At 50.6% G+C, this 14,871-nt stretch overlaps 1 protein-coding gene across 1 annotated transcript; it reads left to right on the top strand.

Annotated features, from left to right (window-relative positions):
* The first annotated feature begins 162 nt into the window (after positions 1-162).
* Positions 163-3,435, top strand: MTFP1 (mitochondrial fission process 1). The gene is made up of 4 exons (XM_029922030.1): positions 163-361; positions 1,513-1,640; positions 2,009-2,241; positions 3,222-3,435. Exons 1-4 carry the CDS (start codon positions 295-297, stop codon positions 3,292-3,294), a joined length of 501 nt encoding a protein of 166 aa, XP_029777890.1. The 5' UTR covers positions 163-294; the 3' UTR covers positions 3,295-3,435.
* Positions 3,436-14,871: the final 11,436 nt, after the last annotated feature.

Below are 14,871 nucleotides of genomic sequence, written 5' to 3' on the forward strand. Positions count from 1 at the left end.
GAACCCCAGTCTCTTGGGCTCCGAAACTACAGCCAGTCGTGGGAAAGGACTGCACCAACCACTGAAACCCAGAAAAAAACTGAAGAAAATTAATCTGTAAAGCCCAAGCCTGGGAGAGGGGCTTCAGTGCGCGGGGTAATTTGCAGACGCTCCCTGCTGGCGGGGACATCGCGACCTGTCCTTCAGTTCTGGACCTTGAGCAGGTCCTGCCGCGGCAGACTGGAGCGGTAGTGGAAGCTGAAGTGGTATCAGCGCAGGACCGGCTGCAGTGGCTGGTGCGGAGGTGGAAGTGCCATGTCCGAGCCGCCCCCGCGAGGTGCTGAGCGTGACATTTTCCGAGACACGTGGGTGCGGTACCTAGGTGAGCGGGGACCGGGGGTGGGCGAGGGCCTCGGCGACCCCCCACCATGTGGCTGGAGAGGTAGGAGTCGCCAGTCGCTGAGCAGGGGCCTGGAGAAGGTGGAAGTATCTTAGTCCTCATTCTGCCGGCCAGAGACTGGGCTCAGAGAGGGTTAGGGACTTGCCCAGAGTCACACAGCTCAGGTCGGCCCACCTCTGCCCTCGGGATCTGTACTGGTCAGGCTCCCAGGTGTAAGCTCCAACTGGATTAGGAGGAACCGGGAAAGTGGGCCGCCCTCTCCCGTATGCCCAGACACTGGCTGTAGAGTTAGGGTATCTGGCCTCATACTGACTGTTTGATTCTCGGTTTTCTCAGCATAAAGGAATCAACACAGTGTCCCTCTTATGGGGTAGTAGTTGTAAGGGTGGAAAGGCACAGGAAAGGCCTAGAGCATGATGAGTGCCTCATCAGGGGACTTGCTCTTAGTCTCCCCATTAGTGCATGTGCATCTAAGAACCCAGACTGGGAAGGCAAGTGGGTGATGATAGTGATGACTGTACTTAGCGCTCCCACAATGGCCCTAGAGTGGAGGTGGGTTGCAGGGAGGCCTTTTTATAGACTGGGAAACTGTAAGGTTTACTAGATGGAGGCAGAGGCGAGAGGAAAGAGAGAGACCAAGTTATGGAGCCAAGAGAGCCTTTATTGGAGTCTGCAATTCCCGGGCGAGGTTCCGTGACTCCGGAGTAGGGAGTCAGGGAAGTCCCCTGTTATGGGAGAGCAAGGTGATTTATGGATGCAAGAGTTCCGGGTTGGACCTCAGGTGAGCAGATACCCAAGTAAGGGCATCTTTGGACTGTGGCAGGATACGATTGGCTGTTTACTTCAGTGGGGGTGAGGGGAATGCTGGAATTCCATGGTGAGACATTCCAGTTTGAGAGTAGGGGTTGTCGGTCCCTGGCGGTGCCTGGAACTATTCTCTGACCCGCAATAAAATGGCTGCTTGGTCGCCTTCCTAAAGTAACTCTTACAGAAACGAAAGCTCAGAGAAGTAAAATCACTTATCTAAGGTCACCCAGCTTCTGCTTTGCAGGCTGGGAATTAGGACTAGTGCCCCCTTGTGGAGCAAACCATCCCCACTCCTACCCCTGGAATTAAATGCCTCTCCCCAACAGGCTATGCCAATGAGGTGGGAGAGGCATTCCGCTCCCTGGTGCCAGCGGCTGTGGTGTGGCTGAGCTATGGCGTGTCCAGCTCCTACGTGCTGGCGGATGCTGTTGACAAGGGCAAGAAGGCAGGAGATGTGAGTGTTAGCCTGCCTCTCAACCCCCTACCCTAGTCCACTCCCCTTGTGATTTAGTCCACAGCCTTGCACGGGGTAAAATCCCTTGTGGGACAGTCCAACCCCTATAATCTTGCCTAGTGCAGTCCATATCCCCATCCTGTTTGTAGGGTGCTACACCCTGCCCCCTACCCTGCATGTGACACAGTCTATACCCCAGTTCTAGCTGTGAATGAGTCCAAATTGGTACAATCCAGAACCTTACAGTAGTGCAGTTCTGTCTCCACCCCCCACTGGCTACTTCCCTCCCTCGGTCCAACTTCATGCCCCTTGTCCACAGTGTTTCCTACCCCTGCCCTGCTGGATTAAGTAGCGCTTGTCCCTACCAGGTACAAAGCCCTGAAGCAGGCCGCAGCACCAGGGTGACCGTGGCTGTGGTGGACACATTTGTGTGGCAGGCTCTGGCTTCTGTGGCCATCCCAGGCTTCACTATCAACCGCGTGTGTGCTGCCTCTCTCTACATCCTGGGCACTGCCACCCGCTGGCCTCTGTCAATCCGCAAGTGGACTACCACCGCATTGGGGCTTCTGGTCATCCCTGTCATCATCCACCCCATTGACAGGTGGGTGCCCCTTCTAGCCTCATGGATCATCCACTCTACAGGTGGAGATAAACTCTGAGAGACGTGGTGTCCCCACTTTGCACACAACAGTAGCAGCAGAGGCAGGGCTGGCACTCCGCCTCCTCAGGTCAGAAAGGACAGTCTATGTCCTTATCATATGATCTGGAAGGTACTTTGGCAGTAAAGGTAAAGGGGATGCCTTGAGGGTATGGGACACAGGACCAGTAAATTCTAGAAAGGAAACCTAGTGTTACAAAACAATCAGAGGCAGTCAGGAACAGGTGTACATTGGAAGGAATGGGTGTGGGGAGATTTTGATGACAGGAGCCCAACTGAAATTGGGTTGAGTAAAATAAGGATTAATTGTTTCATGAAACTGAAAAGTCTAGAGTTATGCTGCTTTGAGGCATGGCTGGATCTAGGCACCCAAATGATGTCATTAGGGGTCTTGGTCTCCCCACCCTGCTGTCCTGACACCACCCCATGTTGGCTTCAGTCATTTCCCCAAAGGGGAGCAGAGGTGGCTTCCAGCAGTTCTCAACTTCCATCCCACCAGCTTAGCAAGACCCATAGGAAGCTTCTTAGAGTTGACAATCAATCAATCAATCAATCAATCAAAATAAAACAAAATCCCAAGGAAGGCTGTCATTGGTCTATTCTGGACTGAGTGCCTAGTCCTGAGCCAATTTCCCATTTCTGATTGGCCAGGCTTGGGTCACGTGCCTGCTCATAGAACCAGAGATGAGGCCAAGCCAGATCAACATAGAGTGGGAGGAGCAGGCTTTTCCCAAGGCAACATAGCTGACCCAAAGGCCCGAGGTGAGCCTTTTAGCATCTATATGCCCCAGTTTCCCCCACTGATTAAAGAAATGGCACTGGGTCCTGCCTCTAGGAATCCCTTCTCTGGCCCTGACCTCCTGCCTCCCATTCCCCCACTAGCACCCATTGGTCACCTGCTCATCACTGTCTCTGCCCCACAGGTCAGTGGACTTCCTCCTGGACTCCAGCCTGCGCAAGCTCTACCCTTCGGTGGAGAAGCCCAGCTCCTCCTGACCCTGCCCTGGTACCTGGCCTGTGAGTTGGCCAACTCCCTGCTCTGGTCCAACTTCCTCCTCCTGCCAGGGGATGTGGATGCCTGGCTCCCTGGGATCTGAGGCCCTGGCATCAGAGTATATTTGAGCCTGATGGAAAGTAAGAGACAAAGACTTCAAGGAGCAGCAGCTGCAGTGACTCACAGAAAGGGGAGACCTGAACCCCATCTGCTTCCATGGAATCCGTGATATTGAGTGGAGTGGACCTGTCTTTTGACAGGGATGTAACATCCTCCCATGGAGGATAAGCAGACCAAGGTCCAGACAGGGCCAGGATTACAGCCAAGCTCACTTGGCAAGCTGGATTCCTGGGGGTCCCAGTGGCTTGGCCCCATGGCAGTGTGGCTGGACGGAGGAGCAGCAGACACTCAGAGGAATGCAGGAGTGCAATGGCAGGCACCCTTAGGGCAGATTCTCTGGCCAGCCCATCCCTGGTGCAGGAGCTGCTCAGCCCTGCCTGGAAGGCAGGACAGCCCCCGGCCCAATAAAGCCTCAAGAAGTTGAGTTCTCTTTTTCTTTCCTCTTGTGGGTGAGCAGAGGTATCGTAGCTGGGAGCAAGCCTAGGGGTCCTCAGAGGTGGAAGCTGACTTCGGCCATGCATCGCTCACAGCACTGGGCCTGTCTGTACCTCCCCACCCACCAGTGCTCCCCTGCAGATGCTGGGGACCCCAACCTTGGTGCTGCCAGCCTCCTTTGGGCATTGACCTCCTTGCAAGCCTAAAGCACCAGTACCTCTCAAAGGGGAAGGGGAGCCTATTGGGCAGGTACCACCTGACCCTAAAGGTGCCTGAGGCGAAGACAGCCCCCATATGAGTATCACAGGAGACTCCCATGAGGAGACTCAGGAGTCTTGGAGAAAAAGGAGTGACCCGGTAGTAAAGGGGAGGGGTTGTCCATGAGAGCACTGAAGAGAGAGGGACATTCCTCCTTGATTCTGGACCAGCCCCTTTTTTGGCTGTTAACAACTCGGAGGGGTAGAGAGGTGGAGAATAGGGTTTCAGATGTGAAGCAGAAACAAGCCTAGGTCTCTGTCTCTCAGCCCTGCTCCAAGCCACACATCAGTTCCAGCTGAGATTCTGGCCATGCCCCTTGCAGCCCCGGTACAGACTGGGGAGCTAACTTCGCCCCAGAGAGACCCCCTGCACCTAAATGGGATTTCTAGGATCCAAGGGACTGGGCAGGACTGCTGGGGAGACAGGATGTGGACTCAGGTTGTGGCTTATGCTCTGGGGGTGTCTGCAGCTGCAGGGTAAGTCTGGTGTCTGGGGGTCTCTGATGGTGAGCCTTTCTCTTCTGCCCTTCTTATCCCACACCAGCTGGGTTCCTTTCCCAGGCTCTCCTGGACCTCTGCCTAGTCTCCTGCTGCTGCCTCTGCCTCCCTTAAATGCTCTGAGCCCCCTCAATTGTCCAGCCCTCTCTCTGCCCTCTGCTCCTCTCCAGTCCTGCACCCCCCCAGCCCCCCACCAGGTTCACACCTGCACCTGCATCCCTATGACATCTGGGTTCTACCACCACTTTCCTGCTCACTTAGTCTCTACCTTCCACCCTCTGGGTTCCCCCTAAAACTGGGAGCTACTGGCCAGAGTCAGGCCTCTGTGTTTTGGGGCACAGCTCTTGGCCCTGCGCTGGCCTTGTGTTCTTCCCTATCACCTGCCTTCTAGCCTTTCTTATCCCACTCCACCTTCCTCCTCAGCTGGAAATACTTTTCCTCCTGGTCAAGCTTGAGCATTCTTTGTAAGAAGCCTGATGCCCCTTGTGTGTTGCCCCTCAGCTCTTTCTGAAAGTTTGTTCTTGTGTGATTACCTTCCCCTGGTCACCTTATTGAAAGGCCTTGGCAGGTTGGAGTCTCTTGGTTTTCTAGGTAGGGGCTAGGGGTATGCTCTGAAGCACTCACAGTATTGGGGGGCTAGGCCTAAGGAAGATACTGTCATGCTCCTGAAGACCTCTGAGGAGTCTGACACTGGTCCCTTCCAAACTACAAGACCCAGTCAAGTTATCTGTTGATCAGGAAGATCAAGGAGGGATCTGGTCTCTGGAGAGCCTCTACCCTGGGGAAATCCCTTCTCTCTCTGGGCCTCAATTTCTCCAAGTATAAAATGAGAGCATTAACTTAGTCTGCCACTTTTGAACTTCTAGTCTCATCCATATTAAACAGATACCTGGGGACCCATTTGACTCCATTCATACAACCTAGGTAAGCGCCTTACCGAGAGAGGGCTTTTAGTCACTAGTATCATGGTGTGAACATGTTCTTTTCTTGCTTTGAGATAAATAGCTTCATTTTCTCTCAACTTTCAGCATCAGTGGACAGATACTAGATCAGAAGGTTAGAGGTTGGGTGGGTGGATGGCTTAAAGCCTTCTGGTGGGATATCATTGTCTTCTAGGCTCTGGGAAGGCCACTGAGGAGCCTTCCCACCAGGTGACATGGTCCTTTTAGTTGGGTTAGGCTTCTGACTCCAGGGAGCCCAGAGGTGAGTGAGGGAGTCGTTCTCCAGAGCTTGGGCCCTCCTCAGGGTCCTCTTCACAGTGGAAGACACCGGGGCCCCTTGGCAATCCCAGCAGGACCTGGTTCTAGCTCTTCCTTCTTCCTTCTGCCACTTGGCCCTCATTCATGGCCTGCCAGAGTAAAGCCTCAAACATCAGACAAGTTAGCTGTAAGCTCGCTCACCCCATCACTGTGGAAGCCACTCACCCCTCTGAGCCTCCTTACCCTGAAGAAGGGAAACTGTCACCTACTATATATTGCTAATAAATGCTACCCTTGTTGCCTGACAGCTTCCATTTTTCTGTGATGACCTCATTTGATTCTCCTAAGAATCCTATGCAGTAGACATGATCAGTGACCAACCCCATTTTAGAGATGAGGAAACTGAGGCTTGAGGTCACATAGGCACCACTTAGCCCAGTATACCCATACTCTCTCCAAGTCAACCATACAGTCTGGCTGGTGGAAGCTGTTGCTCAGCCCCTTCCAAGTCCCTGTTGGTGTACTTGCTGCCTCTCCAGGCCCTGATCAACTTCTGCCTCTTACCCCAGGGAGCCTCCCCAGCTTGCTGATGCTGATGCGGATGACAGGGATTCTGCTCATGGTGGTGTTGATGTCCATCCTAGGCATGGACTTTTGCATCTTCACCCACGACCACTGGCTCAGGGCACAGAGCCTTGCAGACACGTCTAGCTGCAGGCCTAGGTAGCAGGGTCTAAGGAGCCCCCAACCCCTACCAAAGTTTTCCAATAAAGGGATGTTCACCAATGACTCAACCTGAGGCAGCTTGCGGAAATGAGGCCCCCCCAAAGCAGGAGCTGGTGTTGGGTCTTCTGTGAGGTGATGATGCCCCTGGGAATAAGCAGGTCTTATGCCTGCCACGTGTGAACTGAGGCAGGAGCAGTGGGGGGTAGGGGCGGTGGGCAAAGCTGTGGCCTGCCTGGGGGCACTGGGATTAAGGTGCTTCTTTCACTCCTTTAATATTTGCCCTACAACCCCCTAGGCAGGGGCTGGGCCTCTCTTGGACACCCAAGACCCGGGCCCATCTGGAGGCTGACTTTGCATACCCTCTTTCTATGGGCCAACAAATGGTGTGCTAGTGCTATTCATAGTGACAGAGCTGAGATTGCTACCTTTTTAGAAATCATTTTAAACATAGCCATTATTAAAAATTAAATAATGGGGAGAGGCTGGTGCAAGATGCCTGCAGTGCATCAGAGCTTAAAGGGCCTGGTTGCTGTAATAACCGGAGGAGTCTCTGGCCTGAATCTGGCCAGAGCGGAGCAACTGGTGGGGCAAGGGGCCACTGCTGTGCTTCTGGACCTTCCTGGCTCCGATGGGGAGGCCCAAATCAAGAAATTAGGGAAGAGTTGAAAAAAAAAATTAAATAAGGTGGAAAAAAAGAAGGATATAAACTTAGATTTAAATACATTATATTGGGACACCTAGGTGGCTCAGTTGGTTAAGTATCTGACTTCAGCTGAGGTCATGATCTCATGGTTTGTGAGTTTGAGTCCCACTTTGGGTAAGCACATGCCCCTCATTGGGTGAGCTCAAGCCCTGCTTTGGGTGAACATGACCCCTACTTCCCTCTCTCTCCTCTCTTTGCCCTTGCTTATTTGCACCCCTTCAAATAAGAAATAAATAAATGTGCTATATAGATCATGATGGGACTATTGGTTGATTTAGTGCAGCTTTTGATCTCAGGGTCATGGATTCAAGCCCCATGTGGGGTGTAGAGATTACTTAAATAAATAAAAATTTACAAAAATGTGTTATATTAAAAACAAAGGTATTTAAAAGTTCTCACCACAAAAAAAATAGCTATGGGTGGTGATGGATGTTCACTAGACTATTGTAATCATTTTGCAATATATCCAAATAGCAAATCATGTACACCTGAAACTAATATAATGTCAATTATATCACAAAAAACAAGTGCGCGTGGACATGCGCACACACACACACACACACACACACACACACAATCAAGCAGAAAAGAACAGGTAGTAACACTCAAAATGTGTTGCTTCTTGATAATTTTACTAGGCTTTACTCTTACGTATGCTCTTGAGGTTACTTATGTTTCTTGTTATCTGTTTGGCGCCTATACTCTATTAGAGTTATTGCATGTTGTTTCTCAACTCTGTGTTCAGTAACTTCTCTTGGGTAGCTTGAAATAGATCATGATGGGACTATTTAATTTTTTTAATGTTTATTTTTGAGAGAGACAGAGAGAACACGAGCAGGGGAGGGGCAGAGAGAGAGAGAGACAAAATTTGAAGCAGACTCCAGGCTTCAAACTGTCAGCACAGAGCCTGATGCTGGGATCGAACTCATGAACCGTGAGATCATGACCTGAGCTGAAGTCAGACGCTTAACCGACTGGGCCACCCAGGTCCCCCACGATGGGACTATTTATACCATGAAGATCAACAAATCAGGTTCCCCCTGCCTGGGGAGCCAGTAAATTAAGCATTTACCAGCACACTACTGCTCTGGCCCTCCTGCCAACCCAGGAGGTGGGTCTTAGCACCATCTCCCTGTGTAGACCCACATCTGGGATCAGAGAGGGCAAGTGACCTGGCAGAGGCCTCACAGCCTGTAAGTTCATAGGTAAGACTCTTTCTTGCTCTGCTCCTTCTTCTCCCAAAAAAGCCAGGCAGGGAGAAGGGAAGGTGGCCTTGGCTGCATCCCTTGCTCGTCTGGAGCCTTCCCTCCAGCTTTCCTCCGGCTGCTACCCCAGCACCTGATGCTCTGGCTCAGGCCCTTCTCGCTCCTCCCTGGGTGTTCCCAGTCACTCATATGGCTTCTGGCCCCAGTCCTCTGCCACCGCATATCCTATCTGTCCCCTCCAGGCTTGGATGCGGGCAGCAGTTTCTGGCTTATCTTCCCTGCCCCCAGCTTTTCTATCTAGCCAGCACTTCTTCAGATGTTCAGAATAGAGTCCAAACTCCTTGTGGGGGCTCTTACTTAGAGCCCGGCATGGTCTGGATAACACCATCCCTTTGACTGCCTCTCCCCTAAATTTTCATTTCAGCCATTCTGACATTTTTGGTTTCTTAGATCTGATGTTTGTCTTCATTGGGCTTTCTCATACAGTGTTTTTTTCCTGCTGGGACACTCCCTTCCAACCTTTACCCCACCTCTTGCTGTAGGCCCACTCACCCCTCCCTGAGTACAGCTCACTCAATTCTTTCCCCCTCAGGGTACCCTCTGACCCCCTAGTACTGGCTTGGGAGCTTCCTCTGGGCTCCCTCCAGCCTGATACTTCCTCCATTGACTGACAGGAGGGGCAGGCCCCTTTTGGGATTCACAGGCTGGGAGGCTTATCTTTTTCCAATGCTCCCCAGGCCTTTGTCCAAGAGCATTCTGGGAGGTGGGTCCCCCCAGTGGCCACCTTCATGCAATGCTCAGCATCACCACAAAGAGGCAACACCACCAAACATGCCTCGTTGGCTGTTTCAAACTGCCTCCAGGGTTTCTGAGAACTGTATGTTAGTGAATGAACCCCTGGGGGCCTGCACCAAGACCTATACTAAGCACTTTCTGTGATGTGGCTCATTTACTCTTTACAAACACATCATAGTTAGGTCTGTGTTTTCTGGAGATGGGGTCACTGGCCCAAGCTCACACAGTCTGCTCCCTAACTTCTCCCTGCTAGCTCACATACCTCAACATTCTCCCCACCTCTATCAACTTCCCTCTCTCCCTCCTCCCCTAACCTCTCTCCTCCCAACCCAATTCTGATTCTGTCCCTACTGCCCTCCAACCTGTGGCTCTTTACACAGTAAGGGCAGAGCTAATTCACAGGCTGTGTGACCATGGGCAGGTTACTTAACCTCTCTGAGCTTCGGTTTCCTCACTGTACAGTTTTCTACAATGATATCCTAAAGCTACTGCCAGAATTGCAGGAGAAATGGCTCACAAAGTATCCCGCTGGAGCAGAGCTCACAGAGAGAGCTCCACAGATGCTGGCTGTTATTAGTGCGTCAAGAGACCTCTACTTTCAGAGCAAATGACTGAATCATTCCATCTGATGACTAATCCAGATATAAATTATGCCAATTATACACGTCAAGAACTCCACTCGTAAGAATTTATTCAGAGGAAATAATTGGATGATCGTCCAAAGATGTGCAGCTGAAGGTGATAATCATGGTCTTATTTGTACGAACTAAGATCTTGGGAACTCCTTAAATGCCCAGTGCATAAAGGAACATTCTTCTGAGCTGATCTTGCTGGTTGCTGAATCTCCTCAAACACCTTCCATTCTGATACCTCACATGACTCCACACACCCTCCACGATCCAGTCCAAACATCTCAGCCTGGCATTCAGAGCCTTGAGGTCTTGGCAGCCTCATCTCTCACCATGACTCACCCCTGCACCTGAATTCCTGCCTCTGCTGACTCCTCACCATTCCCTGGATGTGCCCTGTGCGTTAGCCTCTGTGCCTTCACTCAGGGCATGCCCTCTCCACCTCCATGTTCTTCTGTTCCCAGCCCCAGCTCTGATGGTACCTGCCCCATGAACGAATTCTGGGAGCCATTTTTGAAATAAGGCAGGTCTGCAAGGCCTCCCACTGTCAGATGGCAATGGGCAGCCACACCCACTCAACCCCCACTCAATTTCTGCTTGAGCACTGACCCCCAAGGGGCCTGTCTGACTGATATCAGGAGTGACTTGCCTTCTTATACTAAAAATATGTGAATTGTACCTTATGAAAAAGCCTGTTACAGGAGTTTCTTCTTTTGTAATTATAGAAGCAAATGTTACACTTTCTGAGAAAACATGTTTTTCTTCCCCTCGAAAAACAGGCTATTGGCCCCTGCTCACAAAGGACTAACTCTTGCTTTTGCTATGCTAAAAACAGTGCCTTGTATTTGAAAGCTAAAGGTCCCTTCCTTCCCCAAGTGATAAGCATCTAATCATCTACTCCAATCACTATCAATAAAGGTTATGCGTGAGTCTTCTATCAATCTAGGTTCTGGGAAGTTTTTACATACCAAAGAATTTGTCATCAGAAATCATTGTCTAAGGCAATTGCCACTTCTGTTCTGTACCCCATACATTTTTTCAATAAATAAAGCTGACTCTCGTGTCAGTGCAGAGATGCCTGCCTGGTGAGCAGAAAGAAGCCGAGGCTCTCTCCCTCTCTTTCGCCAACACTGTTATCCTTCAGGGAGCCCTGGACCTGCAGGAGCTGGACTCTGGCAAATGAATTCTTCTTGACTTTTTCTCCCAGACAGGATCATCTTGATATACAGCATCCTCCATCATCATGCTCCTCCCTCCCCTTGGACAAGAGTTATGAAAGACACAGCAAACCATGGATGGAGCAATTACTGTGTGCCAGGCATGGTACTAAGCACTGTGTTATACAACCCCCATCAGAACCAATGCAGTAGGTGCATCACCATCCTACAGATGAGAACATGAAGCCCACTGTGTGGTAAGCCTTCCATCAGCAGTAACTCTTACAAACCTCGCTACATCCTCATGAGTAAGTGCTGGGAGCTGCACCAGCCTTGCTGGATGACACAGTCACAGTAAGGAAATGACAGACTTTGCACGGCTCCTGCCATGAGAGGCAGAAACTGGCATCTCCTTCTGCTACTACTGCTCATGTGAAATTAAGCCTGTTGCTATTGATTAGGCCTCACAATGTTCCAAGTCAGACGGATATTACCCACACAGACACCTCATGGGAGGAAGCCTATTCCCACCTCTATAAAGAGGAAGTTAAACAAGGCACTGCAGATGTTTGTTGAAAGGCTCCTCTATTGAGCTTTACAAACTTAAGACATGGAAATAAAGAGTTAAAGAACACAAGAATAATATTTACTCTGATCCGGAAAAAAGAGCCTAATTTAGGAATAAGAAATAAACAAGAGCCAGGCATAAGTTACTGCGCATACATATGCTAATTGGTGCCCATTGTGAGGATGAGTAAGAGTAGTTACAACTTAAACTCATATGCAAAGGCCGGCTGGTCTAGGGCGCCTATGGCGCTTACACCTTCAACATCAAAGAACAAGGTTGACAAAAGGTTTATTTACTAACCATCTCGAATACATTCTTCCTCTTGTGAGCCAAATAGAATGCCTGCTAGCCTTGTTTTTACCTGAATCTTAGCGTTATTGTTATAAAATGTGTTTGCTATCTGTTTCTCACTGAAAACATCCTGCTATCTTCTTAGTTGTAAGATTTACTACCGGATTCAAACAAATATGTATGTTATCTGCTTTTCACTGAGAATATCCTGTTATCCTATGATGTGTAAGTTACCTCATTGTAATTAGAATAGTTCTGAAACAATGCCTCTGTAAAACCTGTTTCTGCACCCTTTTCAAAGCATCTTTATCACTGAAAATTATTTGTAAAAATTCCACTTTTTGATGTCATGTAATACTTAAGTCTATAAATAAAGGCCCCAAACCTGGCAAGCCAGAGAGATGCCAGAGAGATGCCAGAGATGATGCCCGGCTTGTGGCCAAGAAAGAAAGAAACTGTGTGGATCTCTTTCAACCCATTTTTGCTGAGGCTGCTACCTCCTTCAGGGGACCCTGGACCTGCTGGAGCAGGCCTCGGGCAAGTAAGGAAGACTTTGGTGTCTTTTCTAAAATCAGGAGGCATTGTAGGCAGGTAGGGGTGTGCGGAAGTATTTGGCTTGTGCCCAGCTCAGCCATGCTCTAGGCTCACTTGTGGGTTCCTGATGAGGCCTGTTCCCTCTCCAGCCTTCTCAGGGCCAATTTAAGGGGGCTTATGGGGGTGGGCAGCAGTGTTTCTTTTCATTATGGCTGCCCCCAGGGGACTTCTGCAGGTTGTTCTGGTCTTGCTACAGCTGGGTAAGGTCTGGCTAATGGGGCTCCCTTGGAAGCTGGAGTGCTGGGTGGGGGTCCTTCCTTCCCCCTGCCCTCCCTGAGCTGAGCCTCCCCTATCAGCAGTGCACCTGGTCAGTCCCCTTGAGGATAACTTGCCACCCCCTCACCCCCCCCAACGCTGTCTGGCCTGGGTGCTGCAGGAACCAGACTTGGCATCCTGGGGCTACCTGGAGGCAGGGACTTCTTTCCTGAGAGCCTGTGACTTGCTGTGCCAGTTGCCTTTCAACCCTTGGCCTCACCTCCTAAAGCCTTCAGCCCCTGGAGCTCCTTGCTGTTACCCCACTGCGAGATGATGACACTAGAACCCTGGGTCACCCATTCTTCCCTGACCTTCACCCTGCTTCATGGGAGCCTTTCAGCCTTGTCCCAGGCTGAGCAGGACCCGCCCAGAGTCCAGGGCAGTCCTGCTTCTTGAGGCCCGGGCTCCCCAGCCAGGCCAACCTTGGGGGGCAGAGGTCCATCCCAATTATGCACCCCTGGCTTCTAAGGCAAAGCCTGTCATGCAGTAAACACCTAGCAAATGCTAAGCAGATGCCTTAAATTCTTATCTTAAAAAAAACAAATGGGATCACCTGGGTGGCTCAGTCAGTTGGGCATCCAACTTCAGCTCGTGTCATGATCTCATGGTTTGTGAGTTCAAGCCCCACACCAGGCTCTGTGCTGACAGCTCAGAGCCTGGAGCCTGCTTCTAATTCTATGTCTCTCTTTCTCTCTGGCCCTCTCTCTGTCTCTTTACCTCTCAAAATTAAATAAGTCAAAAAATAAAAATAAAACCAAAAACAAATGAACACCCCAAAAGCCTGAAACCCCTTTCTGGTCTTTGTTCTCTGAAGAGATAATTCTTCTTGAGACAGTGTGGTGAGCTGGTCAGGATCCCAAATGATGAGAAGAATTAACTGGGACCATGCAGGGGCGAGTGTGGTTCTACACCATTGCTCACACAGGCAAGACAAAATTTCTGGTAGGGAGAGGGTAAAGGTAAACTCAGATTTCATCTTAATGCCATTTGGTATCCTTGGAGTCTTGCCATATGAGAACTCCAAGCTTTAAATTTTTCTGGAAGAGGAGTACCTGGGTGGCTCGGTTAAGCATCCAACTCTTGATTTCGGATCAGGTCATGATCTCATGATTTAGGAGTTCGAGCCCCACACTGGGCTATTCACTGACAGGTCGGAGCCTGCTTGGAATTCTCTCTCTCTCTCTCTCTCTCTCTCTCTCTCTCCTCTCTCTCTGCCCCTTCACTGCTCACACATTCTCTCTCAAAATAAATAAACATTTAAAAAATATTTCTGGGGTATCTAGGTGGCTCAGTTTTTTGAGTGTCCAACTTCAGGTCAGGTCATGATCTCACAATTTGTGGGTTCAAGTCCTGCGTTAGGCTCTGTGCTGACAGCTCAGAGCCTAGAGCCTGCTCTGGATTCTGTCTCTCTCTCTCTCTGCCCCTCCCTCATTCTCTCTCTCTCAAAATAAATATTAATAAAATAAAAATTAAAAAACATTAAATATATTTCTTGGAGAGCCCTTGCTTGGGAGTTTGAATCTGAGTTCTGCAGCTGATAAGCTACATGTAACAAACATTTTCCACATCTGAAAAATAGAAGTGGTCGTGCAGTTCAAGAAGTGTGTCTGAAATTGCCCCTGATGGCAGCTATAATGATTCTCAGTGCTGGTCAGGCTTATTTGAGCAGCTTCTCCTTGGCCTTCCACCCCCCCCCCCCCCCCCCCCCCCCCCCCCCCCCCCCCCCCCCCCCCCCCCCCCCCCCCCCCCCCCCCCCCCCCCCCCCCCCCCGTTACCTCCCCTGGGGTAACTTGCCCAAGGCTTGCCCTTCAGCCTGACTGTGGGGACCCATTGGACCCCCTTGACCTGTGGTGTCTCTTTTTCTGCAGCCACTCAGCCTAGGCAGCTCCTCAGGCAGGAGGCAAAGAGTTCTATTACAACTGGCCTGTCATGGACTTGGCACCACCCTCTGAAGGACCCCTTCCAGGAGCCTTCACCTGCACCTCAAAGCCCCTGAAGGTGACCCTCCAGGTGCTGCATGGTGAGTCTTGGGCTGTTATGTGTATGCATGGAGGGGGATGGAGTGTAGACCCTTGAGGATTGCTTAAGACAAAGGGGAAGAGTGAAGTCCACCTGTACCGTCTTGTGTCTGGCCTCGGTCTTCTGCC

The sequence above is a fragment of the Suricata suricatta genome, chromosome 14 (genome assembly GCF_006229205.1).
Source record: "Suricata suricatta isolate VVHF042 chromosome 14, meerkat_22Aug2017_6uvM2_HiC, whole genome shotgun sequence".
Taxonomy (NCBI): domain Eukaryota; kingdom Metazoa; phylum Chordata; class Mammalia; order Carnivora; family Herpestidae; genus Suricata; species Suricata suricatta.